Below are 27,906 nucleotides of genomic sequence, written 5' to 3'. Positions count from 1 at the left end.
ACGGTAAGCAAGAATAAATACAAATATATTTTTTTAATTGTAATAAGAACTTAATTAAATTTCAACACCTATGTTAACTACCTTCCGTAGATTAAAAGGTTTGATGTGAATGTTCACAAGTTGAAGAGACAGTCGGAAATGAAGAACCCAGACTTGCTAAAGTGAGTGCTCTTTTGGGTGTGTTTGGCACACTGTATTGTATTATGCTGTATTGCATTATTTTAATGCTGGTATATTGTATTATGTTGTATTGCATTAGCACTGTATTATAATAATATTGTACAATATTTGGTGTTACACTGTACTGTATTATTTTTTGTGATTAATTTAAATTAAATATTATATTATATTAATATGTTTAAATTGTATTAATATTTTATATTATTTATATTATTAATAATTTTAAATTAATATTATTTAAATTTATTCAAATTTAAATATTTATTATTAATTATAATAAATTATAAATTTATGAATAAATTATAATGTAAAAATATTAATTTATTAATAAATTAATATTATTCAAATTTATTGAACACTAGGGTTTCAAATATACAAATTGATATTTATAGGATCCTTGAAATTCTCATTGATATAAATACATGTACTGTTAAAATTGAATCATTTATTGATTTATTATATGTTAAAGTTTATGTACAATAAACACAATTCACTTGACATATTCAATTCTTTGTCCATAGAAAGTTCCAAGAAAATAATAAACCTAATAAGAATCTAAATAAACGTGCTTCGCTATAATTAGTAACCAAGATATTAACTTAGTTATAAGACTCATATATCTCTATCTTAGGAGCATCTACATAGCATTTTCCCATGGATTATTCTTCTTCCCAATATTAATTTTGCCCCAATAAGTAGTCTTTGTGATGTTGCTTCTCTTTTTATTGGAAAAAAAAAACTTCAAGCATGTCTTTTAAGATCTGGTTCAGCTTCTCTTCACTTATTCTTTCCCTAGCAAGCAGCAATCTTAAGGCTTCTCTTCATCTGTAAAATTAATGTTGAATATTAGAATAAGAATAGTTATGCTATATCCATAAATAATGTCAAATATCATCCCTTACCATGCGGGCTCTCTTCAACAGCAACAGCACCGCCATTTACAGTGCTGCTATTAACCTCAACAACTTCACTATTGCAGCAACAATAGCAACACCAGCTTCAACATCTTCAGCAATCACTCCATCTCCATACTCTTCAGCAACATCGCAATCTTCAAGATTTTCAAGAGTCTAAGGCTCCATCATCAAAATTCAAAACTACTTTCAACTTAATTTGAAAGATAAAGGAAATTTAAATAGAGTGGAAAACAGTGCATCCAAATGGGTGTGGTAGGAATTTCAAATGCACTCCACTCTTATTGTGGCTTCTCCTAATCCATTCATTCATTTCTTCCATTTAAGGAGGCCATCACCATTCACCCCTCAATGTTATTGCATGCAATTACCAAAATGCGTTCTGAGCACCCAATGAGAAGATGTGAGACATGAATAAGTATGCATGAATTCACAAGAAGGCATATAAAATCTTAACTAAATCACCATATTTCAAACTTCTCATATCATTCCTAGGACAAAATCGGACTAAAAAATACAACTTTGCAATCATGAGTAACACTAGCGTTAATTGTAATTAACCTAATTGAATAAATTGTCATAACCTAATTCAATAAATTGTCATCGTTACTTCAGGTTCCACAGTATTCAAACTCTTAATACAGCAACCCAGCACGAAATATGAACTATACAGTTAACAAAACATATTAACACATGAGCTATACAGAGCATTTTAAGTTACTTCATGTTAAAGTTATTTAATCATACTTCAGATACCCATATTATCAAACCATGCCCCCTTCAATTAAGGGTCTGTAACCTATGCCTAGGTAATATATATTTTTTAAGGAATATAACCAGAATTTGCTCCTTTAACTTCCACAAGCCGTGCACTCTTCATGGTTTGTTGGAGAGCAAACCATCTGGGCCATCTTGGTTTCATCATCAGCCACCAACTCAGGCTTCCCCTGAATCACCAAGAGTTGGAAAAGGGAAACATTGGGAAAAAAAAAAAAAAGTAACTGACTGTTCTAGCAGCAATCATCTTCTTCCTGCAAGAATCAGCCATGATTTTCTTTTTCTTTTTTTTTGAAAAATTCAAATCACCAATATTTTTACATTCTTCTCCAAATTCTTAACATTCACCTCATTCCCACAACAATTGCTAGAAAACATAACACAAACATTCAAACCAACAAACAAGCCAACAAATTATTAAAAAAAAATGCCCATCTCCTAAATTCATCAATTCAACACCACAATCTCCACTGCCCTCTTAATCACTCTCTCTCACATCAACGCCTCTACACTTCCAGATTTCATGAAAATGATTTCAATATATTATTATTATTATTTATTTATTTATTTATTTGGCTTTATAGAACCATCAACTAAAACACTTGAATACCTAAATGGAAAAATGAAATCTGCACGTGAATCCGTTCGAATCTCGCCGTAGCACCACCGCCGCACCACGCTGTTGTTCGAATTCAAATGACACCGTCGCTCCAATCAAAGATTCAGATGCTGCGGCTGCACAACTCATTTAATGATTCACACTGCACGACGGCTGGGCATGGCCGCACTGACAAGGCGTTTGCTATGTTTGGCTCTTGAGAAATTGAAGGAGAATGGAGGAAAATCAGTGGATAGATGAGTGAGTTTGAGAGAAAAGTATTGTTTTGGGTTTTGAGAAGATAAATTTTGTTTCATGGTCGTGGCTGAGGATCGTGTTTGGGAGAAGAAAATATTTTATTTCTCTTTTCGAATGCAATGCAGCCTAATTACGACTACCCCACGGGTTTATTTTTTGCGGCGTTTGGTGTATTATAATGAGGTTTAATACAAAGTTAACTTTTTGCCAAACATGATATTGTATTGATTTAATACAATACAGAGCTTTAATGTGGTGTAATGCTGAGTGCCAAACACACCCTTTAAGTATTAGTTAGATAAAAAATTAAATTTTCACTCATTAAGTTTTTAACATTTTATCATCTTTTCAGTGTGACAAAAGTCATTACGAAATGTTGCAAAATGTCATCTCATAATAAATGCTGGAGTAGTGATAGAGAGAGAGAAGCACGAGAGAAAAACGATAGAATTTTACTCTCTCTCTCTACCCACTCACTCTCTCTCTACCCCTTTCTTCATTATTTCTCTCGTTCTTTTCTACACTAAGCATTTTTCTAAATGCTGATATATATCAATCAATGGGCTAGTTACGGTGATTCCAATCATGAAAGTGGAGAGTAAATAAGACCATGAGAGACATAATAATTTGTCCTTTATTTTATGGAAGAACTTGTCAAAAAAAATTGTATCTTAATCGAAAAGAGAACCCAAAGAATTGAGTGAGTTAGAGAAGCGTTTTCATTTACTCACACTTTAGTGAGTATAAATGTGGTACTAAATTTTGTGTAACAGGATAAGACAAATACATCATGAACAATGAAGGTAGATTTGAGAATGCAACCTTTCTACCATCTCCATTATAGCGTCCACTAAAGTAGGTATGAAGACCAAATGAGAGTGAAGTCCACTTTCTTGAGGAAAACTCATGTTAGTGGTCAATTTAGAATTAATTTTTTTTTTTATAGTATTCGCACACTACTCAAATTGACTAATTAAAACTTGGAGTTCAACTGAATATATTCGGTAACCATCTTGCATAATTCTAATACTATTACTGATTTTGACATGGCTAGAATTGGCGTACGTATGATTATAGGCAAACCCATATATGTCTTATCAATTTTCTTTTAGTGACATTTTGAAATTTGTTATGGATTGTTATTTAGACATTATTTCAATGTTACTTTCATCTTCAAATTCTGGTTTAGATGTTACTCAGTCAGGGGAATGAGAATGGAAGCAGGTAGACAATTGTTACTTAAAATATAATCTTTTTGAAGTGTGTGATGTGCGTACATCGCATGCTTAGAAACTTAGTTATAACAATACGTGAAAGCCGCTCTCTGTCGAAACAATGTATGGCGTAATTTTTACACATAGGAGTCTCTTATTTGCGGATTTGTCGATGCGCAGAAGATTATATTAAACCATATATCCATTAATAAATTTATATATCTTCTACTATATTTACCATTGAGAGTTATTGCTCTTTGTTGGAAATATTGTTGAAGCTTTCAAGATTTTTAAAAAATGTCCTCAAGAAGTAGTGTCTTATAAGATTCTTATCAGTGGCCTTGAAAATAATGGATTCACCCATCAAGCATTGGACATAATCTCTGAAACACCCCCCAAGAAAAGATAAGCAAGTGATATATGCTAGTTGCTGTTTAATTAAGGCTAGTTTTAGGTTTTCCTTCACTGGCTAGAGAAAGTGTTCATGCAATTGGACTTAATTTTCATATGGTATGCTTGGCAAGCAACGTTAAAAATTGATTAAATTAAACATATACAAGTTTCAGTGACAAGGTCTTGGCAGCTTGGTTGTCTTTTTGGATCATAATGTAAAAGCAATGTTGTTGCTATGTCTTCTTTGTTAAAAATTATAGCACTTTTAAATTTATTGTCCAAACTGTTAATTAAAAGGCATTTCTAAATATATTACCTTCCCGAGTTTTTTTATTGTATTTTATGATTTGTCAGACGCATTAACTTCTTTTTTTTTTTTTTCCTTTTTTCCAAGCTTATTATGTTATGGGCCAGTGCCGTGAAATTACTCAAGTTTTTCTAATGCATTTCTCATGATTATCTGATTTTGAAAGTAAGTGAAGAGATCTAATTTTTTAGAACTTCAAGTTCCCAAATGAAAATATTTTAATAAAAGTAGTTTCAAGTTGTTTTTATAAATCCAACCAAAATTTTGTCTTTCACGGTAATCTCCTATAATAATATTATGGTAATCTCATTATTCATCTGAGTCATTATATGCCAATTTTAAGATATTCTTTTCCTTTTTTTAGTTTATTTCTTTAAATGAGTAGACAAACCAGTGAAATCCACTCTGTAAGAAAACAACATTACATAATTATGCAGTGTTGAACAAATAAGGCTTGACATTAAAATCTATTGAAAAAACATAAAAAAAAGGATTGATCACTACAAGAAAAAGTATGTATAGTAGCATCTGAAAAATGCTACCGAAAGCAAATGGTAGCATTTTAGGCAATGCTAAGTTAGCCCATGTAACTAAAAGTCTTGACATTTGATAGCATTCATTCAATGCTACAAACTGTTATACATAACATTTAAAAAAAGCTATGTAATCATTGATTATTACATTGTAGAAATGCTATTATTCTCTTATGTATAGCATCCAGAAAGTGCTACCATATTATATTTACAGCACAAAAAAATGTTATTGTTGGCAAATTTATTACATATATGTAACATTCTATGGCTATTAGAAAACGCTACTGGATAATTTATAAGTGGCTACCATAGCATCTTTGTAAGGTTATTGAAGATAGAAAAATTGATACTTGTAATGTATTTTTTATTCTCAATATTTTTAAAGGCTACTGATTATACATACAATTCATCGTTCATCTAATTCAATTATGTAATAATATGTGAACATCCAATTACTTAAAAAATTAGACACAATGATAAGTATATTTGTGTCATACTTGTATATTTTCTAATGATAAAAAATTAGGGAAAACAAATCTAGTACTATATCTTCAAGTTGCTTTCAACACTTAGCCAAAAATTCTTGATCTTCATGGCGTGCACCAAAAATTCTTTATCTTCACAGCCTGCATATGAATTCAGAACAAAAATATAATTGTGTTTTGCTCTTAGAAAAAATATTAACCACCATTAAATATATCCTAAGGAAGTGGTTAAGTAAGTAATTCAAATCTAACAAATAAATACAATTAAAAGTTTTTTTTCGGAGAAAAACTTCTAAATCACTTGAATAATTGTGCCATAGCTACACAGTCTAACAAATCAACTAGAAAATCATATGAAAAAAAAAACATAAGATGGTCTAACAAACTAGAATATTAAAAACACAAGAGATAGGTATACGACTTAGACTATTAATTTAGAGCTTCGTAGTAATTGATTGCCTATTTTTTCTTTGTTTTCTCCAATTTAATTCCGCCTTAGTACATGATGACTCTCAAAATTCCATTAGTACATGATGACTCTAAAAATTCTATTTACTTAAACATCATTCATTTTAATCTCATGAGGCATCAACCTACAACTCACAAACTAGGTAGGTCTACACAAATATTCACTTTAATAATTGATAGGAAATTATTTATTGCTTCAAAGCGCAAAAGTAGGAACTTTTGTGACCTACAAGCATCTAACGAAAGAGCAAGCAACTTTTCTAAATTTTGTTCAACCAAACCATTACTGGAGAAACATACTGAAATAGCACATAATACCCAAAGTTATTGCATAACCAAGCTTGATCAGCAAGTTTAGCTTATAGGAAAAAAATTGCTGGAAAAAAAAATCAATTAAAGTGGCATGAGAAATTAAGTACTGCAACTTTATCCAACAAGACAACCAAATGAATGTTAAATTAAGTACTGTAACTTTATCCAACATAAATTGATATAATAGAAAAAAAAAGATAAGAATTATATTGATAGTTACCTTATAACAAGAACTAGTTACAACAGAACCTTAACCATGTCCAGTAACTTCAACTTTCTTCAAACAACTGCTCTTTATATCGTAACCCAATTCTGTGTTTGATTGCCTTCAAAGTTGAGCTTTAACTAAAATTCGAAGTGTGTTAATAAAATATTTGAGCAAATACCAGGGAAAATGCACAAATCCAAACAACATATAACACAATTTCATAATAATATACCAAAAGCAAAAATTTGGGACTAGAACTAAATTTTATAAGCGAAAACAGAGAAGGTATGAGGAAAAGGCTTTTATTTGAGAAAGAATTATAAAACCACAAGGAATTAGAAGTTCAAAGACAAAAAAGTTATAGATGATTTGCAGAAATTAAGAGAAAATTAGGATTTCTTATAAGTTTCATATTAATTATGGAAGGAATTGAAAGGAAAATTGGGAAAAAAATTAACTTAAGTATATTCAATTACCTCTCTAAAATTATATGGTTCCACGCGCTAAATGATAACAGTCGTAAATTGCACAAAACAAGAACAAGAGCAAAGCGGCAGCCAGCAAAGTTGAAATTGATACTTCATAAATTTCCCAAATTGAACATAGCATCAAGTATCAAAATAATTGTTAATATCTTCAATCACCTTCTCTCTCTAGGGACGAAATATTGTCAATCTAATGGACTTACTATTCTCATTCAAAAAATTTGCAGCCTCTTCGTCACTCTTTTCAAACTCACACCATTTTCTCTAAGCAACTTCCCATCATCCTGATTATCAATAACAAAAATTAACAAACGTAAAAGCAAAACCTAGAAATTACCTCCATTGCATTCAAGCCATATTTGGGGAAATCCAGACCCATCAATTTATTCTATCAAACACAAGCCATCTGGGTTGCAATTGCTCAGCAAGTTAAGGGGGATGAACGGGTAAAATGATTTCTAAAGAAATTATAAGGGATAAGGATATTAGGTTTCAAAAATCTAATAGAGAGGAGACTCAAAGGAGAGAAGAAGACTGAGAGTTTTGGGTGACTTTAAGTTTCCAAGGCAAATTAGGGATTGTAGACAAAAGATGATTATAATTATTTTTTAAGGTCATTTTATTTCTTTCATTCCGCGATCGACAATTTTTCCCCCGTCTTTCTTTTCCCTCCCTTTTGGTAGCCTTTTTTTCTCGTCTTTCTTTCCCTCTCTTTTGGTAGCTTTTTTATATTGTCACTAAATTAAAATTGTTTTTGTAGCATTTCTAAAATGCTATGATATTAAATAATATATATAGCACTTATAGATATGCTACTATAAAAATATTACTAAATATAACATTAATTTGTAGCATTTTTAAAGTGCTATAATATTACAAATAAAACGTAGCTCTAACAATATGCTACAAACTGAATGTAAAATATAATAAAAAAATAAAGTAGCACTAATGAATAGTCAATTGTAGCATTTTTTAATAAAGTGTTACTGTAGAATGACATTTGGTAACGTTAAAAGAAAAATTGCTACTGTGAAATGCTACTATAAATGGTATTTGTTGTAGTGGATTAGAAGCTATACTAGTAAATTAAATATAAATTAAGTTTAACATTTAGTTATAATTTATCCAACTGACATAATAATATGTCTGCGTTTTAAAGATGCGATGGTGATCATGTGAAAATATTTCCTACAAAAATAAATTAAAGTCTTGCGTGTTTCTCGGATCGCTTTGTATTCTTCCTAGGGGAATTAAATTCCCAAAAGAATTAAAAGATGTCATCTAAATTTGTTACTAAAATCAAAATGCAAGTTGCTGTTTTTAGATATAATAATAACATGTTATGTATTTATGTAATTTATTTTATAAGTAACGTGTCACCAATCATTTGTTACATAAGTGTAGGCCTCAAACAATGTTTTCATTAAAAAAATGTTCAACACAATCAATAATATTCAGAAAACAATTTTAGTACCATTTTGCAGCGTCATAATATACTGATTTTTTTAATGTAAATTTTATTAATAATTCCAACGAAGGATTTAGTTACTAGATATGAATTGCAGGAACATTTTCTGTCTAATATCTATGTATCTAATCAAGCCCTTATTCTATAATTATTCCTGATGTTCTTACCATGTATATTAATCAAAAAGTAATCTAGAATCCCCAAAACAAGTAAATAATTTCATTCGAACAAAGCACTATTCAATGCCTGCCTTGAACACACTTATCTGTACAACTCAAACAGTCCGATTCTAACCCTTAAAAACCACTATAAATCCCCATCTGCTCTTCCTCATTCATGCGTTCAAAAATTAATCAAATGTCAGGCATGTCATCAAAGAAGAGCAAGGGCCGCCAGAAGGTGGAGATGGTGAAGATGCCGAATGAGAGCAACCTCCAAGTGACCTTCTCGAAGCGCCGGACGGGCCTCTTCAAGAAGGCAAGTGAACTTTGCACCCTTTGTGGTGCCGATATTGCAATAATCGTGTTCTCTCCGGGGAAGAAGGTGTTTTCTTTTGGACACCCTTGTGTTGAAACCATCGTTGATCGGTACCTCACCCGAAACCCTCCTCAAATCTCCGGGACCATGCAGCTCATCGAGGCTCACCGGAATGCTAGCGTCCGTGAGCTCAACATGCAGCTCACTCAGGTTACCGTGTGTTTTCTCTAGAATAGCAGTTATTTCACGTAAAATTCTTTTTTTGCTTGTTATTTGTTTGATATTTTTGTTTGGGGGATCTGGTACGGCACTAAAAATCCCACCAGAAACATATCATTTTGATATCGGCCACACCAAGATTTGTTTTAAGAAATAACATAAATGGTTCACATATTTTACCAAAAATGGATGAATAGGTGCTGAATCAATTGGAGATAGAAAAGAAGCGCGGCGAGGAGCTTAATCAGATGAGGAAAGCATCTCAGGCTCAGTGTTGGTGGGAAGCTCCGATTGAGGAACTTAACTTGCCACAGCTTGAGCAGTTGAAGATGTCGTTGGAGGAGCTCAAGAAGAATGTTGGAAAGCAAGCTGAGAAGATGCTGATTCAGAGCTCGAATCCGCCACAGTTTTTTGCAGGGAGTAGTTCAAACGCTGGAGGGATGAATCTTCCATTTGATCCAAATAATAATGCTACTGTTTTCAATCCGAATAATATGATGCCTCCTCCTGGATATAATCCTGGATTTGGACATGGATTTTACTGATTAACTTGTTGCTGGTTAATCAAGAATCCAGAACACAGTTTGGCGTTATTTAATTATTAGCCATTACATTATTATGATGTATCTGGGGTTCTATATCGTGCCTTAGGGTTTCAGTCTTTTAATTCATATATTTGTTTGTTTTAATAGCAAAATATTGTCTCATGTTTGGCTCTATGGAGTTACAATTAGGGTGGAAATGAAGATGGTAATATAATTACAATAAAAGGCATGTTGTTCTCTATCTCGTGTTTGTTTAAACGATTTATTAATTCAATAGTTCAATTGGAACAAGAAAGATGATTTCATTTTCCTTTTGTTTGATTCGATACAGATATCCATGCAACATAATAAGAAAAAAATGATTGGAAAATTCCAAATATATATGGATAAAATACATAAAAAAAAGGGGGCTAAATGTAAAAAATTTCTAATAGCGAAACAGTTTGGTCTTTTGGCACACTACATTTATTTTTAAATAATAGATTTATCTTAGATTTTTGAGTAAAAGTAAGAGGTTGCTCTGATTTTTGTGTGGAGGAAGATATAATAAGGATGCCCAGCGAGAGGTTCGTCAGTATGCCTGCACGTTAAAGTATCATAGTTCAGACTTCTATATTCACAACACTGCTATGGAAATTCCAAGTCTTATTATTGTTCTTGATTAATTGTTTGAATTTTTGCTGCTCTTACATCCTTTAAATGTTCCATTTGTTTTAGTATTTTGGGTTTCTTGTAGTTTCTAATCAAGTGTTAGGTAAATACTCACAACTTGACTTTGGCGGTGCACAATTGGTTATTGTTTTCCATGCTACAACAGTAGTTTATATATAAGCTTACCCTTGCATCATATATAATAGCAAATAGAGCTCTAATATATTCTCATATCTATTATCTCGTTTAAATGTCAACATTCATTGTAATAGAAAGAAAATTTCACATGTCAATTATTTTTACTGTACACAATAACCACTTTAAAACCTTAGGAGTCATTCAATCAATCATTCTAGAGAAAACGATGGGCTGCTGATTGTCAAGCAAATTTAGAGATTTACAGTCAAGAATCATGATCATATGAAAAGATTCCCTAATGAGATTCGAATTTTTTTTTTAAGATATTGATAATTATATTTCCAAAAAATAAATTTTGTTGAGTTTGCATTTTTTTTTTTTTTGGGTGCACACATATTCTTGCTTTATCCAATAGTATTATGCATGAGTATTGCTCTATATGCATGAATGTTTTGACAGGAGGACTCATTTTCTCGCCCAAGGATAATCATTCTTTCCTTATAGCGATTTACTCGGAAAATAATGCTGTGAAATATGAATCTTAGCGTACGTCACACAACGGATGAAGCCTTTGCCTCCCTTTGAGCAAACAAGAAAGAATATGGGATAAAAGTGTTGTAACGATAGCAACAATGTAGAGATATTTTATTAATCATAGAATATGATGTTCCTATGAGAGAAATATGTAACTGAAAAAGTCATGAAGAGAGGATACATATGATTTGCCTTCTTGAACTTGATTTCTACTTGTTTCATTAAAATGCAAGGAATTAACATGGATTAGGCACTAAAGCTGCTGGCTATAGTAACTATGAATGCCCAAATAATACAATAAGTTAATTAATAATTATTGAAACCAATTAGAGTAATGCATAATGCCTTTCTGTAACTGTTTAAATAATATATTGCTACTGTTACATAGTTTTAATGCATATGTGAACTTAATTAGCTATTTATTGTGCTATTAGAAAGTAAGTAATTATAATTGGAAGAATGATATTAATTAGAAAATATAATGAAAGAATTCGGTTATGACTTTTCTATATCGAACGAATATGGTTAATCAACTTAACAAGATTACCTCATAGATGAAATTTTTATCTTATGAAGGCCAACTAGTAAAGAAAATTAGTTCTCACTGATTATGCATTAAAGAATGAAATTTGGTAACTTGCAAATCTTGAATTAATCACATAATTAAGTTACAAGAGGCAAACTTTAAGTAGATTAACCCTATAAATACTCTTTGTTTCCCTAACAACTACCACAACAAATCAAAACAAAAAAAAAGAAGAAGAGAGAGAGAGAGAGAGAGAGAGAGAGAGAGAGAGAGAGAGAGAGAGAGAAGTAAACCAACATTTTATAAATTTTTTCTTTCAGTATTCTTTGATTTTAATCTCTAGCAATGGAGATGAAGAAGCCTTGTGCGGGTCGCCAAAAGATTGCAATTTCAAAAATACCAAAGAAAAATCATCTTCAAGTAACTTTCTCCAAACGTCGCACCGGAGTGTTCAAAAAAGCTAGTGAGCTTAGCACACTTTGTGGTATTGATATTGCCATAATAGTCTTCTCTCCCGCCAATAAAGCCTTCTCTTTTGGTCACCCTAATGTTGATTCGATCATCGATCGTTATCTTGCTCGAAACTCTAACCCACCTTCAGAGTCCGGAACAAACAGGCTTATCGAGGCTCATCGAAATGCTAACATTCGAGAGCTCAACATGCAACTAACACAAGTGCTTCATCAACTAGAAGTTGAGAAGAAGCATGGTGAAGTGATGAGTGAGATAAGGAAAGCAAGTCGCAGCCAATGTTGGTGGGAAGCTCCTATAAACGAATTAGGGTTACATGAACTTGAACAATTGAAGACGGCGATGGAAGAGCTAAAGAAGAATGTCGAACAACAAGCTAACAAGATTTTGATCGATTCCAAAAATAACCCTTCACCATCTTTTGGTGTGAATAATCAAAATATTAATCCTCATCATCATCAAAGCAAATTACCTCTTGGGATTCCTGCTTCTTCCAATGATGCTCTTCCTAATTTTTACAGCTCGGGCTTTGGACATTATCATGATCATCAGCAGTAGCTTCTTTGAGTTTTGCTTAATTAGCATTAAATGGAGGCAGTTACAAGGCTAGTACCTTGCTAGCTAGTCTGTCTGTTTATTTCGGTTATTAGCTTTCAACTTAATTAGCATAATTGCCCAGTGATAAAATAATCAATAATTGACATTCTGAAGAAAAAGCTAATGATCATATAATTTTAATTAGTAAGTTTATTTGTAGTATATATAGAAATTGTAAAAACCCATAAATATAGCTTTCCAAACTCAAATAGTCTTCCAATAATATGCTAGCCAACAAAATGACAAATATAAATTGTAACGATGATACATTAAGAATTTATTTTGACCCCTTAGTTACTTCCAGACCGTGAATTAATCTCACAAAGTATAACAAAGAAATACTGAAATAGGATAGTGCGAGCAAATGGCAATTAATAACCAGTAACTGACAAACAATAATTGTAGTCTGTATAGTTTCTGCTGTCATTAAAGCCATTGTGTTCATCACAAAAAATATAATCGAGGTGGCCGAGGGGTCAAACCCTTGATACTTATCCTTTTGCTTCGATTATTTTTTTATCCTTTATTAATGCTTTATTCGTGCAAAGAAAAATTGATTTCTTTTAAATATTTTTGACAAAGAGTTGAAAATTACTGCAACTCATTAATAAAAATGAAGGTAGATATATTAAAGGAAAAAACAAAAAAGATTTCATCATAAATGTAATTGTTAAAGCATACTTCAACAATAAAGGGAGGAGTTACTCAGCACTCAACAAATGAGTGGCTTTTTAACCTGTATTAAGTTGGAAGAGCAACTAAACAAAATAAATAAATAAATAAATAAATCTTTGGACATTGATGTATGACTTGTCATTTATAAACTCATCATATAGATGACATGTGGCACAAGTATAGAGTCATTTATGACATGTCAATTATAGTTTCAGCATAGAGATGGAATTTCGTCCAATTTTTATTCTAGAGTAAAAATTGTAAAATCTGTCAGCCTACAATTTCATCATATAGATGACATTCTATGCAAGTCTACGACACTTATATGATAAGTCATAAAATTTTTAATTTGAACTAGTATAAATTGAATGCCTTATCTTTAATTTTCACATAGAGGTCAGAGGACATATCAAGAAAGTTTCCGTAAAAATTATAAAAGTTTCCGTAAATTGTATAACACGGAGTTTAATTTTTAGTCTTAATTTGATTAAACATAAAGCAATATTATAATACTTATGAATTCGGTGCTCATGAAGAATATATATATATATATATATATAAGCAGTAACAAGTAAGCTGGAAGATCAATTCAAAACTAGTTGTGATTTTTTTTTCTTAATATAAGGTTGTAAGAATATTATTAATAAGGAAATACGTACTATGGCACCAATGATTTACAAATCTTTCAAGATTGCATTTCTTTTTTTATACACAATAATTAATGCAAACAAATTAGATAATTAAAATTAATTAACTATCTTAATTCCTTCTTCCTAGCGCGCTTCGTTACTCAAAAAGAAAAATAAAAAATATAGAACAAAAACGTGGAAAATACAAACAAATTTGATATATTTATTAAGGGGGGAAAAAAGAAAAGACGCCGAAATGGGAGATTTCGCAGATCAAGGGGACAAAAAAGAAAGTCAATATATTTTTCCTAAAATTCTCAAGAAGCTTTCTCCCTTAATCTACATTCATGAAGTTGTATTACTTTTATCCTTTATTTCTTTTTCTAAGATAAATATGGTAATAATTAATCATTAGGGTAATTAGTCTTTTCATTTTTTTGGCTGATTTTTAGCTTAGACAAAAACATCTTTAAAGATCTTACATACCCAAAACATTAAAAAGGAAGAAATCTTATTATTGGAAAATCTACATCGCTGTTGTGTCATTTAGAATGAATATTTTATTAAAATAAGATGTGAACTAGCAGTGTTAAATGAATGTACGTGTAATTTAAGTCAAAATATTAGAAAAGTTTTATTATGAATGAATAAGGCGGGTACGTGGAGTATTGTAGTCGAGTGTCCGTATTAGCTAAGTGGTTGAAAGTAGATCTGGTCATTGGGCGACTTGTACAAGAGTAGAACCAAAGACAAAAAGAGAGAGAAACAGAAACTTAAAAGAAAGAAGGAAAGAAAGAAACAGTAACTGTACAATTTACAAATCTCTTCCTCAACTTTGACACTCTTCAGGTGCCTACTTTAACAAGCTTCGCTTTCAATTTTGTTCTTTTGTGTTGTCTCCTATTCATAACCATCTCTTGTTTCAGTTTTTCTTTTTCCTTGTTTGTTTCTTTGCTTTGTTAGTAATTTATAATCTTGTCCATGCTTTGTTCACTTGTTAGAGTTGTTGTTTTTGAATCTGCGACGTGGATTTGACTTTGTGTTTGTGTTTCTGACGCTTCGGTGGTTTAGTTTACTGTTTTGAATCTAAAGATGGGATTTTAGTTTGATTTTTGGATTTGATGCTGGGTATGTGCATGCAGTTCTAGGGTTTCCATTGGGGTTTTATATTGTTTCCATTTTGCTACCTTGATTTTTTTTTTTTAAATTTACTTTAATGTTGATTTGGGAGGATTTGGTTTTTGAGGAAGAATTGCTAGTTATTTCTTTTCTTATCTTTTTCTTTTTTAGCATATGATGCCTAGATTGAGGACTAATAGAACAATTTTTATGATTAGATTGGGTTAGTAGTGAAGTTATTACTTCATAATCCATAGCAAATTCGTTAATTAGACTGATGTTTGATTTCTATGAGAGCTGAGAAACAGAATAGGAACTGAAAATGCGTAAGTAGGAAAATGGTTTTTGCGCACTTTTTTTTTTTTTTGGGTTCAATTGCAAATGTTTGGTTGATGGGTATTTTTGTGCACTGTTAGGCGTTTTCTTAAGACCAGCATGCCTTAAAGATCCTTTGCGTCTTTTTCTAAGATAAATATGGTAATAATTAGTCATTAGGGTAATTAGTTTTTTTTTTCATTTTTTTGGCTGATTTTTAGCTTAGACAAGAAAATCTTTAAAGATCTTACATACCCAAAATTAAAAATGAAAAAATCTTACACGATATATGAAATTATAAATACATCAACATATATAAACTTTCATCTCCTACTGTCTAAACCCTAGAAAAGAAATTAAACCCTAACTCTGTCTCTTTCTTTATTCCCCATTTCAATCAGCATGAACAATAACATCAACATAAGTAACAACAACAATGGCAACAATATTGATCCCAATAGCAAAAAGAAGATAACAAGGGGGAGGCAAAAGATTCAAATCAAGAAACTTGAAGACAAAAACAGCCTGCAAGTAACCTTCTCGAAGCGTCGGTCTGGCCTTTTTAGCAAAGCCATGGAGCTATGTGTCTTGTGTGGTGCTGAAGTCGGCATCATTGTGTTTTCTCCCAATGGGAAGATCTTCCTCGCCGGCCATCCTGACTTTGACAAGATTTTGAATCGTTATCTCGATCAAAATCACTCGTCTCTAGATGAAGTTAACACGATACCATGTGTTCAACAACATAACAAAGAGTATGAAGATGCCATGCAAGAGTTGGAGAAGGAGAAGAAGAGGGGGAAGATGATTGAAGAGGAGAAAAAGAAGAATAAAAGTAATGGTAGGTTCTGGTGGCAAGAGGGTAATATTATTGATGATATGGGAATTGAAGAACTTGAAGAGTACTTAAAGGCTATGAAGAAATTGAAAGGGAAAGTTGAAATGAGGGTTAATGAAATAATGATGAATGGATATTTGGCGCCTAATATGAATTTGGAGAATAATCATCGAGATGCGTTTGGTAATATTAATGTTAATGTTAATGAAGATATTAGTGTTAGCGGAGGAATTGATGGAGGAGTTGATTTTGATTTTGGTTTCGACGAGCATTTTAATTAGAATGTAATGTGGGAGATAGATTGATGATGAATAATGTTTTTAATGTTTAGCGTTTATTTTTGTTTTTGTTTTAGGTTGAATAATATTTCTGGTTTTGTTATTTTCTCGTGAATTAAATTATTAGAAATAAAAGTACAAAATTTACTATTTTGCAAGTTGCTCCTAATATATATTTCATAATGAAACAAAGCTCTATGCATGAATTGAAAATGATTTTATTTTGATCGAGCATTATGAAAAAATGATTGCTTGGTAGTTGTTTTAATTAGGAAGTATTAGTACATGATTAATTTAATTTATCATATGGCTGTCTATCTTCAATTAACCTTGATCGAATGCTAAGCTATCAATTAAGCCTGTAGTGGGCCTGTAATGGGCCTAAATATCGTACGTGGAAAGTGGGGGAGTTGAGCCCAGTCGTAGCTTAATTTTCCTCTTATTGGCTCAAAAAGCTTATTAATTTTTTTTTTAAAAAAGAAAACATGTATCCAAAAATACATACGTATAACTATTTTTTAATTGCTAAAAGTAATACTATAGGGAACTTACAGCTGCCATTTTAAAGTTTTAATATATGGTAAATTCTTTTTCACAAATTTTTAATAAAAATATTGTATTATTGGAAAAAATCTACATCGCTGTTGTGTCTTTTAGAATGAATATTTTATTAAAATAAGATGTGAACTAGCAGTGTGAAATGAATGTACGTGTAATTTAAGTCAAAATATTAAAAAATTTTATTAAAAATGAATAAGGCGAGTACGTGGAGTATTGTAGTCGAGTGTCCGTATAAGCTAAGTAGTTGAAAGTAGATCCGGTCATTGGGCGACTAGTACAAGAGTAGAACCAAAGACATAAGAGAGAGAAAACAGAAACTTAAAAAGAAAGAAGGAAAAAAAGAAACATTAACTGTACAAATTACAAATCTCTTCCTCAGCTTTGACACTCTTCAGGTGCTTTACTTTAACAAGCTTCACTTTCACTTTTATTCTTTTGTGTTGTCTCCTATTCATAACCATCTCTTGTTTCAGTTTTTCTTTTTCCTTGTTTGTTTCTTTGCTTTGTTAGTAATTTATAATCTTGTCCAAGCTTTGTTCACTTGTTAAGAGTTGTTGTTTTTGAATCTGCGACATGGATTTGACTTTGTGTTTGTGTCTCTGACGCTTCGGTGGTTTAGTTTGCTATTTTGAATCTAAAGATGGGATTTTGGTTTGATTTTTGGATTTGATGCTGGGTATGTGCATGCAGTTCTAGGGTTTCCATTGGGGTTTTATATTGTTTCCATTTTTCTTCCTTGATATTTTTTTAAAAAAATTTATTTTAATGTTGATTTGGGAGGATTTGGTTTTTGAGGAAGAATTGCTAGTTATTTCTTTTCATATCTTTTTCTTTTTTAGTATATGATGCCTAGATTGAGGACTAATAGAACAATTTTTTATGATTAGATTGGGTTAGTAGTGAAGTTATTACTTCATAATCCATAGCAAATTCGTTAATTAGACTGATGTTTGATTTCTATGAAAGCTGAGAAACAGAATAGGAACTGAAAATGCGTAAGTAGGGAAATGGTTTTTGCGCACTTTTTTTTTTTTGGGTTCAATTGCAAATGTTTGGTTGATGGGCATTTTTGTGCACTATTAGGCATTTTCTTAAGACCAGCATGCTTTAAGGACCTTTTTTTGTTTTTTTTTTAAAGTTGTGTGTTTCCAAAGATCAGAATGGTTTAGTGATGATCACACTTCTCAATTTAATGTGTTACTTTCCTTTGCTTTTTAATATAAGTTCTTGTTTAGATGGTTGCTTCATTTTAATCCATGGTTCCTTCCATCGTTTGAAGAGCATATGCAGTTGTTTAATGTTTGAATACATCTAGAGTCTCTTTCTGTCGGTACGTGTGAACTGGGGTTTTCAGAGATGCCAATTCATCCAGTATTTGGTTTTATGTTATGTAGTAATTGCTCAAAATTGGTCAGCTGAGGAAGTTTTTGAAATTGATCAATTTGCACAGCTCAGTTCATATATAGGCAATAGAATGGGGAATTTTTCTGGTCAAAGTAGTTTTTTTGTTTTTTCCTTCTCAGAATTACCACCGGATTGCTTAGGATGGTGATTAATGTTGTTTAGTTATTCAATATAATTTGAGTTCAGGTAGCAGTGTCGAGAACACAAGAGTAAAAGGAGTAAGGGATTAAGGAAGTACATCATGATCAAGCGGGCACCAAGTAGAAACCATAGATCCAAAGGCATCAAAGTGAAACATGTTTTACAGATTTGTCTTCTGCTTGGTGTTTGCTTCTGGTTAATCTACCAAGTGAAGCATTCCCATGATAAGAAGAGGGAATTTGATGATAAAGATGCGAAAGTCTCAGTCAAAGCCCATAGTGATGATGAGATTCTGAAATTGGGGAGGAAAGACCTTCCTCGGGTGCAGGAAGCAGCTAAGAATGAGAAGCATGAGGATGAAGAGGAAGATGTAGTGGAAGAGGAAGAAAAAGAAGTAAGAAAGCAAGAAGAAAGAGATGCTGTAGAGGACCAAGAAGAAGCAAACAAGCATGAAGAAGAAGAGCATGACAATGGGGAGAATAAGCGTGAAGATGAGGAGCAACAAGAAGAAAACAAGAATGAAGAGGAGCAAGAAGAGGCGGGCGGCAAGCATGAAGAAGAGGAGCAAGAAGAAGAAAATAAGAATGAAGAAATAGAAGATGAGAGAAGAGGAGATGGTGATGATGAATTGGATGAACAAGATCAAGAAAAAACAGAATTTGAAGCTGATCGAGAGGATGAATTTATAGATGAAGAGAAAGAGAGGGAAGGAGAGGGTGATGATAATGAGAGTGAAGGGAATGAGGGCAAAGAGAAAGACGATCAAGGAGAAAATGAGAATTCATTCGATGATCATGACCATGAGGGAGTCGATAGGAATACTCATGTGGCACGAGAAGAACACTACAAGGCAGATGACGCTTCCAGTGCAGTGTCACATGATAATCAAATTATAATCTCTGAGACTGAGAAAGCAGCTTCTGAAAACTCAAATGAGAACTCTGAAAGGAATGTCTTATTAGAGGATAATAAATCAAATAACACCGATGAAATCAGTGGAAATCAGAAGAATCCAGAGTTAAAATATGGAGAAGGTGAAATGTCTGGAAGTGGTGCTACATCAAATGAAACAACCCCTAAAGAAAAGGATCATGGTGCGGGATCATACAACTCACAGGATCACTCACCTTTAACTGCAAACAATTCCTCAACCGAAGGAGCTACGGAAGTAAGCAACAACTCAACAGGATTGAGTACCGAAATGACTGGTTCTTCTGTGCAGAATGGAACTGAGATTAAGCTGGATGCCAATCCAACTCCAGCTCAAAATGTGACACTAGAGGGTGCAGCTAACACAGAAGCTACTGACCTGCAAACCACTGGATTGGAACAGGCCAATGACTCTAACACAGCTTCTAATGGCCATCAATTTGATCCTAATACCACTGTTTCAACAAAAAGCGTAGATGCTGATGCAGTCACAGGAGATTCCTTCAACATTTCCACGCCTGCAGTATCAGAAACAGTTATAAGGTTAAATGCATCGGCAGATGGGGAGGTCAGTTCTGGGTCTTCAGCAGTGAACGAGACTGCTAGTACAACTCAGAATGAAATGTCAAATAGCGACGGTAAATCTGGTGGAACAAATGAAAGCTCAGATTCTTCCTCAACTGAAGGGACTGTGGGTGCAAGTAGTGAAAGTGAATCAGGTAAAACAAATGAAAGCTCAGACTCTTCCTTTAAGAATGGGATTGTGGAGGCAGCCAATGAGGACCGCATCGATTCTTCTGACTCATCTGTTCTCCAAGATGATAGAGAGTCACGGATAGATCTGGGCACATTGCCTGATATTAGATCAGAGGTGGAAAACGTTGAAGATGCTGCAGCAGAATAGGTATTCAGTAGAAATGCTTCACGGGTTTTTTTTTCCCCTTGGTGCTCCAATGTTTTTGAACGCAACTTTTTCTCATGGTTTTGATTATGAAACAGGAAAGGTTTGTAGAGCGTTTTTGCTCGTCTAAATTGATCCATGCTTAGAGAATTCAGATCCAACTTTGCCGGCAAAATGTAGGCAGGTTTATATTATGTTCAGTTTTAATCTGTATAATTTCTGTCAACTTTCCATGATACCCCTTGTATAGTTTTTTCCTTTCTTTTTTTTCTTCCGAATTTGTGCTTTCGGTTCTGTATACTCTGTGGTGTGGCTCCTGTCACTAGCATTTTATGGTCATGAATCTCGGATGCTTGTCGGTCTCATTCCATATCCTTTCCTGTAAGAATGTACCGCGACTTGAAACATATTCATCATGTTGGTTTCAATTTTTATAGAGCATGGTCGTTTCATTTGATGACAAACATAGGTTTACTGCAACCCAGATATGAAATCACATGAAGGTTACCATACTTAGAGTGGGCATGAGACCCTTGATGGTCAAGATGCTTTGCATTAGCATCAGTAACTACCTAAAAAGAGAAAAAGAGCAATATCTAACAATATAATGGGGTCAATGAACATAATTTTACTTGTGTTAGACTCCTTTAGGAAGAATTTTCATGGAAGTATGTATATAATCCTTCTTTTTCGAATTAGATTACTTCTTGGTATGCAAACACTTATCCATCAACTGTTTGTTCTCTTGCTTAGGCCAAAGATGTACAAACAACTTGGCATCATGACACATCATGGGTACAAGAAGAAATTTAAAAAAAAAATGTTACAAAATTAGTGGTAAAATATTATTCTCCTGATATTTACTATAATAAATCTACAAGAACCTGCTAGATTTTGGGTCTCAATCTAGATGTAATAAAAAGTATGAATTGATTGCATTACTACAAGTTTATAGCAATAGCCTGATCTTTTTAGGATAACTTTTCTGGTTTTAAATTGAATTATTTTTTAAGTTTTTAAACATCAGATAATGTTATTTTTATCCTATATTGATCTTATGATTCCCCCATTATCCAATCCAAAATCAAAGCGCTACTTTTATTCAAAACACCAGCCAATATCGGATTCTAAGATCAGAATTCGGAACCCATAAAAAATACAAACCCTAGAAAGGTCCAATAACAATAATTAACCTTTTTAAATGATAAACAGTAAAACAAACAAACAAAAAGGGTTTTAAAAATGCTTCCCCACTGCTGTATCATTTCTTACTGTACAAAAAAAATAATCAAATCTAATTACAAATCCAGCTCAAAAACTGCTGTCATTTTATCCGCCAAAAGAAGAATAATCCAACTCACTCACTCATGACTCATCATCAAAAAAACAATTTTCGGGGTGAAATAAAAAAAAAAAAGCAAAAATCCTAAAAGCCAAAACGACAAACGCTCCCACATCAAACGACAGACTGCTGACTCTGCTGCCTCCTCAGCTCTTTCCTTAGCTTGTGAGAAAACAGCGTGCACGCATCCACGCTGAGATCCATCGCTGCCGCTAATGCCACGAATGCAGCAGCATCCTCCGTGCACGTCACGTGCTGCACTCCTACTTCCACCTCGGGCTTGCTGCACTTTCCACCTCCCTCCACTGTTGCTGACATCACAAACCCTCGACTCTGTAAAATCGGTGGCCCCGTGCAGCAGAACGCAAAGTCCGACCCGGATCCCGAACCGGGTCTCGAACCCGGACCGGACCACGACCCTGACCCGAAATCGCAGCTGCTCTGCGGACTGTGTACTGGGGTTGTGGAAACGCTGCTTGCCATGTCTATTGTAAATTTTCCGCCCTTGGTGCTGCTGATGTTCGCATTAGCGACGGTGGTGCTGGAAGAATTTGAGCTTATGGTGTCGTGTAAGAGATCGAACCGGTACCCGAGTAAATCGGAGTTACCCGGCTCGCGCCAGGCCTCGAGGCGGCCCCATGGTTTCCAGGTGCAGTTTCCAGGGCGGAGAATGAGCCAGGCACCCGGGTTGGACCTGCTGACCCGGTCCGACCCAGGGGACGGGACGAATGGAGTGACCATTGATGCCATTGCCACCGGGGACCCTGAGAGATCGTGTATTGTAATTGACCAGCCTTTACGTTCTTTGCTAGATTGGTCCTTTTCGGACCCGAAAGCCGAGAGCCAACTCCTTGGCGTACTGTTTTCTGTCATTGATGTTCTGTTGTAATACACAAAATTGGTGAGAATTTTGCCTTTAAAATATGTACAATAATAATCCAACCCAGTACAACGAATCAAAATTGAACAACACGAACCTGGAGACTAAATTTCGGTCGTTATTGGAGTTTCTGAAACCGAACTTGCAAGTGAAAACAGCTTGCTTTACACTTCCTTGGACTTGAAAAACCTGAGGACTACACTCGGGTTCGCCGTCGAACTGAAACACGAATCTTGGATCGGGCTCGGATTTTACAGTTAAATACAACTGTGCCTGCGACCCCTTTTTGTTTTCTCCAATGCCTGCCCACCCATTGTGAATCACAGACGGTCGAGATTCGGCTCCACGCATATCCAACGGCACAGACACTCTTCCCAGCAATTTATCAGTAGTCACGCACGACATCCCGTTGCTTCCCGTATAAACATCAACCCGCAAAGAAATAACACCGTTGTTGCTCTTGGACGATTTGGATTTTTCCAATATTTTGTCGATCTGTGCCTTGTTCAAATTAAAGCAAGCCGCCAGAGAGTGCGAGAGGTTACCATTAGCTGGTGTTGTCTCGTCTTGGACTAAAGGGACCGTGGCTATTTCATCCGGGAAGCTCTTGAGCTTTATTTTGCAATAACACGAGGAAGACGACGGGTGGATTCGTGATAAAAAAGAAGGTTTTGATGTCACGGTGGGGAATTTCAAGGCCAAATTTCCGACTAAAATCCGCACAAAAGGGCACGGATCCATTGAAACAGAACCAGTGAAGCGATGGTGAACAATATTGGGGCGAAATGTGACGAGGGGTTTGCTTTAATAAAGGGTTTGGTTATTTACCAATCGACTAAAATAACAATAATGAGCATAAAACCAGAAGAAGAAAGAAAGAAGACAAAGCAGCAGAGAAAATGGAAAGTGGGCGGATTATCGATACTAAGGTGAAACAGGCTGTCAAATAGCTGGGCGCATTTCTAATGGGAGCTTCGCTGTCATGAGGTCAACTTCATTATTTGTGTTGTGAGATTTTGATATTATGATTTAGATTAAGTGACGTAGTTAGGGTACTTCTACAGCACACTCGGTCATTGATTTTTCTTTTTTTACTTTTTACATGATAAGACAATAAATATATAGAGTAAATATAATCAATATATACGTCACTATAAAAAATATATATATACTATGAGACATTGAAATAATTTTCGTGGCAATTATATTTTTATAATGAATATTATTAAATCTTAATTTTTTTTGAGTTGATCAAGTTGGAAAATTAATAATGAAAATAATATAATTTGATCGTTATATTTGATGTTTCAATGACAGTACCCACTGTTAGATGGAATCATTGTCTTGATTATTGTGGTCATGGTATATGTTTAACGATTTGTTTGGTGTACATTTTTTTTTTTTAGATTTATATTTTATTTTATAATTTAAATAATATGAAGCCTGTCTTTTAGGTTGTAGAAAAACATAAAGGTTTTAAGCTTTGCTTTAGAAGGTAGGGACTGTAAGCGTAGGACATGTCTCGAAACGTGCCTTTTACAATTTTTCAAAATTTGAAAATAAAGATTTTATCTTTTTGGTCATATTTCATGAATAAGTGTACCCAAAAAAAAAAAAAAATGTTGCGTCCACCCCAAAAGATATGCGTTGCGTACAAGCATAATATTTTAATTAAATTTTCAACAAAATTGGCTTATATTTTGTTGAAACAAGTACACTAATATTCATTATTTTCTCAATACTTTTTTTCATATGAATTTAAGTTTAATTTTTATCTCAAATTTTTTTATTTGCTAATTACAAATTGTAATTGCGACCTAAATTTACGTAATTTAAACAAAAATGGCAAGAAAAAAAAAAACATAATCTCAAACCAAATGCAATGATAATGAGTCTTATACCCGAAAAATTAGCATCAAACGATCATGAATCGAGTTGTAGGGTTGGATAATAATATACGGTAAGCACGGCGCCATGCAATTTCAACTCACGAAAGGAGATGATGCATTAGCTGGCACACAATGCGCACGTACACAAGATGCCAGCTAGCAGCATCAATGTCAAAAAATATTCTAACTCATTGTCCTTTTCTTCGTCTATTTTTCCAATTTTTAATTTTCTTCCATCGAACCCTCCGTCGTTTTCTAACCATTCGTTTGCGTTTACTGTAACAACAATAAATTAATGAGGTAATAGCGTCGGCCCTCCTTCAGTGTCTAAGTTTTCTCAGAGAAGAGCATATTTTGTCCATTTGTGCCATATAGGTCCTCGCTGCTGCCTTGTGAAATTACCCATGAAGTAACGAATTTATTGAATTAAAGTGAACGTGACTCAACAGTTAACATTTTGAACAGATTTTTAGTTATTTTATTGGGCTTTAAACTATTTTATAAGAATAGTGAGCATGCAAAAGTAGAATTCACTCTTTTATATTTTTGAGTTATAAATATTTAAAAACTCTTAATTTTATTTTATTTATAATAGAAATATAAAGCGAAAGTAAAACTTACAATGATAGAGATATAACTTAAATAATTTCACATATTTAATTTTTTTGTGCGAACTTTGAATTTTTTAATTTTTTTATGCACTAAGATATTGTAATGTAGCATTCATGGGTTGATAAAATTGACTTTATTAAAAAAAGAAAAAAGTAAGACTAAGACACTTAATTGTCATAAATAGACCAGATACGCCCTTCTTTGAATATGTAAGAACGTAGGGATCCTGATGTTATTTACCCCATAAATTAATGATGATAACAGAGAGATGTAAGCGAGGTATGTCGGGTCACAAAACTCCGCCAACTGGAGGTGCTGGACCCCCGGAGGGCTTGCATCATTAGCTGTGGCCACTAAGACGCTGGTTGGATTGTGGTAATTTGAACCGGGATTGTGGGCCCGCTTTTTTGAAATGTGGGGTCCACTAGCCACTTATCTAACCAATCACGCTTTTGGAATTTTAGATTGCGACACAAGCTCGATTTCCTTTTCTCACTTACTTTCTCTTGTAAAATTTGGTTCGGTTGTTTGATTGGTTGGTTAGGGCGGCAGTGAAAGGAGAGGGCTTTGAGAGGAACACGTGCAGCCAAAGTGAAATTTTCAATCTGGGGATAGACAATTTTTTATTTATTTTTACAAATTCACCTCAATTTAATTTTAATGGGGGCATTAAACAATATCATCAATTATGGTAAGGGTCACCAAATACTTATTTATATATAAATAAAATGAAACCAAACTTGATTAGGGATGGTAAAATTTGGGTCCGAGTCTGTATCTGGGTTCGTCCATTTCGATTCTAGACCCATACGAGAATTTGTTATACCAAACCTGAAAATAAACTAGAATTTTTGGACTTCGAGTGTGGACGGGGTTCAACCCGCAAAAATCTGGGTTTTGAACCCATATGGGCACCATTTATGGGCTTGTTTTCGAGTAGAAAACCAAAGGTAGGGCGCTAATGTTCAACTTTGCAACTTTTTTCAATCACCGATTGCTTCAATATCAAAATATGAGTAATATTCAAATCAAAGAGAAAAAAATTGATCAAATAATATAACAAAACAGTGAAGCAAAAGTGCAAAACAAAACCCAGATTTTGTGATTGTCAACTTGTCATCATCAAACAACAATTAAAATGATAGCAAAATAGAACACAAATGGCGGCGGGGAATGAAAATCCAGTGAATTCGTGCCGCTGGCTACTGCTTTGTCTACGTCCGTGAATGCCAAATTGTCACTTTGTGTGCGTGATTGTATGCCGCCAGCTGTGACCGTGAATGGATTTAGGAGTTACTGAGAGATTCAAGCCTTTGATAATGATTGATGACAAATTGATAATGATGATGATTTGAATTGATGAATTTGGGAGATGAAAAGGAATGGAAATGGTGGCGGCCATAAGCTAAAAGCCTAAAAATATGTAAACTAGGTTTTGTGTGTTCTTTTTCCATTGATTTTTTTATTTTTTATATTTATATTAAAAATAAATATATCTGAGTCCGGGTTCCGGATACACGGGTTCAGCTAAACCCGGACCCGTACCTGGATATGTTCGGGTTCAAAAAATCAATATAGGATTTGCATATTATTTAAATGTGGTATGGGTTAAACCCAACCCAAATTTTCTGGGTTATTTTGTCATCCCTAAACTTGATGTATTTGTAATTATCCAAGGGGATTTTTCATTCTTTCTTTCCTTTTTTTTTGGGAGGGGGGGGGGGGGGGGGTTTGATTGATGATTATCTTTTAAAGACTCGAATTGAACTAATGAGTTCAGAAAATTCAAACCCGAACCGTTACTGATTCACAAATAGAGCCAACTCGAATATATTTAGTTAATATGTTCTCTTCTACTCTTAGCACACACATTAACTAAAAAATTTCATTCTTTTGTTCAATGTAATTTAATAAAATATCGTTGATTGTTCATTGTAGTGATGGCAATGAGATAAGATGGAGGTGGGGATGCCTACCCATTCTCCACCCCATTAAAATTTTTGTCTCCATTATCACTTTATCTCCCAATAAATTTAGTAGGAGATGAGGAATCTCATGTGGAGAATGATTTCCCCATCTCCAGCACATTCCTCATTTACTTATTTTATAGCAAATATAAATAAATGATTTCAATAAATTAAAAATTAAATACTTAAATAAAATTATTATCACATTATAAAATATTTAAATTATTTAAAAAAATTGCAAATGGTTGAAACAATATATTGAAATAATATCAAAACTAAGAAATGTTTGAAGAGAGTTGTACCCCGAGAGAGAAAAGAAATCATAACAATATTTTTATGGTTGAATAAGAATTATAATATAGGATTTTATTTTAGTTATAACCTATTTATATTAGGCAAAAATAAAAAGAAAATTTATTAACCAATATTGTAATTGATAAAACAAAAATTATTGAAAAAAATTAAAAAAATATTCATATATAATAGGGATTGGGATGGGGGTGCAGTGGGAAGTTTAAAACCAAACCCTATCTTATTAAGAATTTGAGGATTATTTTTTTTCTATTTCCCAATCCTTTCTCAAAAAATTATTCAAAATTTACCCTATTTAAGGTGGGGACTCATGGGGTCCAAACCTGTAGAAGATTTTGCCATCCCTAATTCATTGTCT

At 33.3% G+C, this 27,906-nt stretch overlaps 5 protein-coding genes and 2 long non-coding RNA genes across 7 annotated transcripts; 4 read left to right on the top strand and 3 right to left on the bottom strand.

The window, feature by feature from the left end:
- Positions 1-605: 605 nt before the first annotated feature.
- LOC102631407 (uncharacterized) lies at positions 606-2,893 on the bottom strand. Its single transcript, XR_008050796.1, has 4 exons — positions 2,482-2,893; positions 1,932-2,041; positions 1,083-1,476; positions 606-1,005 (listed from the first exon to the last, which is right to left on the bottom strand). It is a non-coding gene; the product is annotated as an uncharacterized LOC102631407 (long non-coding RNA).
- Positions 2,894-5,517: 2,624 nt separating this feature from the next.
- LOC127899032 (uncharacterized) lies at positions 5,518-7,836 on the bottom strand. Its single transcript, XR_008050806.1, has 3 exons — positions 7,470-7,836; positions 6,660-6,784; positions 5,518-5,800 (listed from the first exon to the last, which is right to left on the bottom strand). It is a non-coding gene; the product is annotated as an uncharacterized LOC127899032 (long non-coding RNA).
- Positions 7,837-8,953: 1,117 nt separating this feature from the next.
- Positions 8,954-10,048, top strand: LOC102622898 (agamous-like MADS-box protein AGL62). Its single transcript, XM_006486995.3, has 2 exons — positions 8,954-9,287; positions 9,494-10,048. The coding sequence occupies exons 1-2, from the start codon at positions 8,958-8,960 to the stop codon at positions 9,839-9,841; spliced, it is 678 nt and encodes a 225-aa protein (XP_006487058.3). The 5' UTR covers positions 8,954-8,957; the 3' UTR covers positions 9,842-10,048.
- A 1,987-nt stretch (positions 10,049-12,035) lies between these two features.
- Positions 12,036-12,719, top strand: LOC102622606 (agamous-like MADS-box protein AGL62). Its single transcript, XM_006486994.2, has one exon. The coding sequence runs from the start codon at positions 12,036-12,038 to the stop codon at positions 12,717-12,719; it is 684 nt and encodes a 227-aa protein (XP_006487057.2).
- A 2,075-nt stretch (positions 12,720-14,794) lies between these two features.
- Positions 14,795-16,771, top strand: LOC102622305 (agamous-like MADS-box protein AGL23). Its single transcript, XM_025102053.2, has 2 exons — positions 14,795-14,911; positions 15,898-16,771. Exon 2 carries the CDS (start codon positions 15,899-15,901, stop codon positions 16,610-16,612), a length of 714 nt encoding a protein of 237 aa, XP_024957821.2. The 5' UTR covers positions 14,795-14,911; position 15,898; the 3' UTR covers positions 16,613-16,771.
- Positions 16,772-17,397: 626 nt separating this feature from the next.
- LOC102617607 (uncharacterized) lies at positions 17,398-20,782 on the top strand. The gene is made up of 2 exons (XM_006486803.4): positions 17,398-17,565; positions 18,761-20,782. Exon 2 carries the CDS (start codon positions 18,816-18,818, stop codon positions 20,547-20,549), a length of 1,734 nt encoding a protein of 577 aa, XP_006486866.2. The 5' UTR covers positions 17,398-17,565; positions 18,761-18,815; the 3' UTR covers positions 20,550-20,782.
- Positions 20,783-20,804: 22 nt separating this feature from the next.
- On the bottom strand, positions 20,805-23,684 carry LOC102617316 (uncharacterized). The gene is made up of 2 exons (XM_006486802.3): positions 22,866-23,684; positions 20,805-22,768 (listed from the first exon to the last, which is right to left on the bottom strand). The coding sequence occupies exons 1-2, from the start codon at positions 23,507-23,509 to the stop codon at positions 22,003-22,005; spliced, it is 1,410 nt and encodes a 469-aa protein (XP_006486865.2). The 5' UTR covers positions 23,510-23,684; the 3' UTR covers positions 20,805-22,002.
- Between the last annotated feature and the right edge of the window lie 4,222 nt (positions 23,685-27,906).

Source organism: Citrus sinensis, chromosome 8 (genome assembly GCF_022201045.2).
Source record: "Citrus sinensis cultivar Valencia sweet orange chromosome 8, DVS_A1.0, whole genome shotgun sequence".
NCBI classification, from domain to species: Eukaryota; Viridiplantae; Streptophyta; class Magnoliopsida; order Sapindales; family Rutaceae; genus Citrus; species Citrus sinensis.
This window is presented reverse-complemented; position numbering and strand designations above follow the sequence as displayed.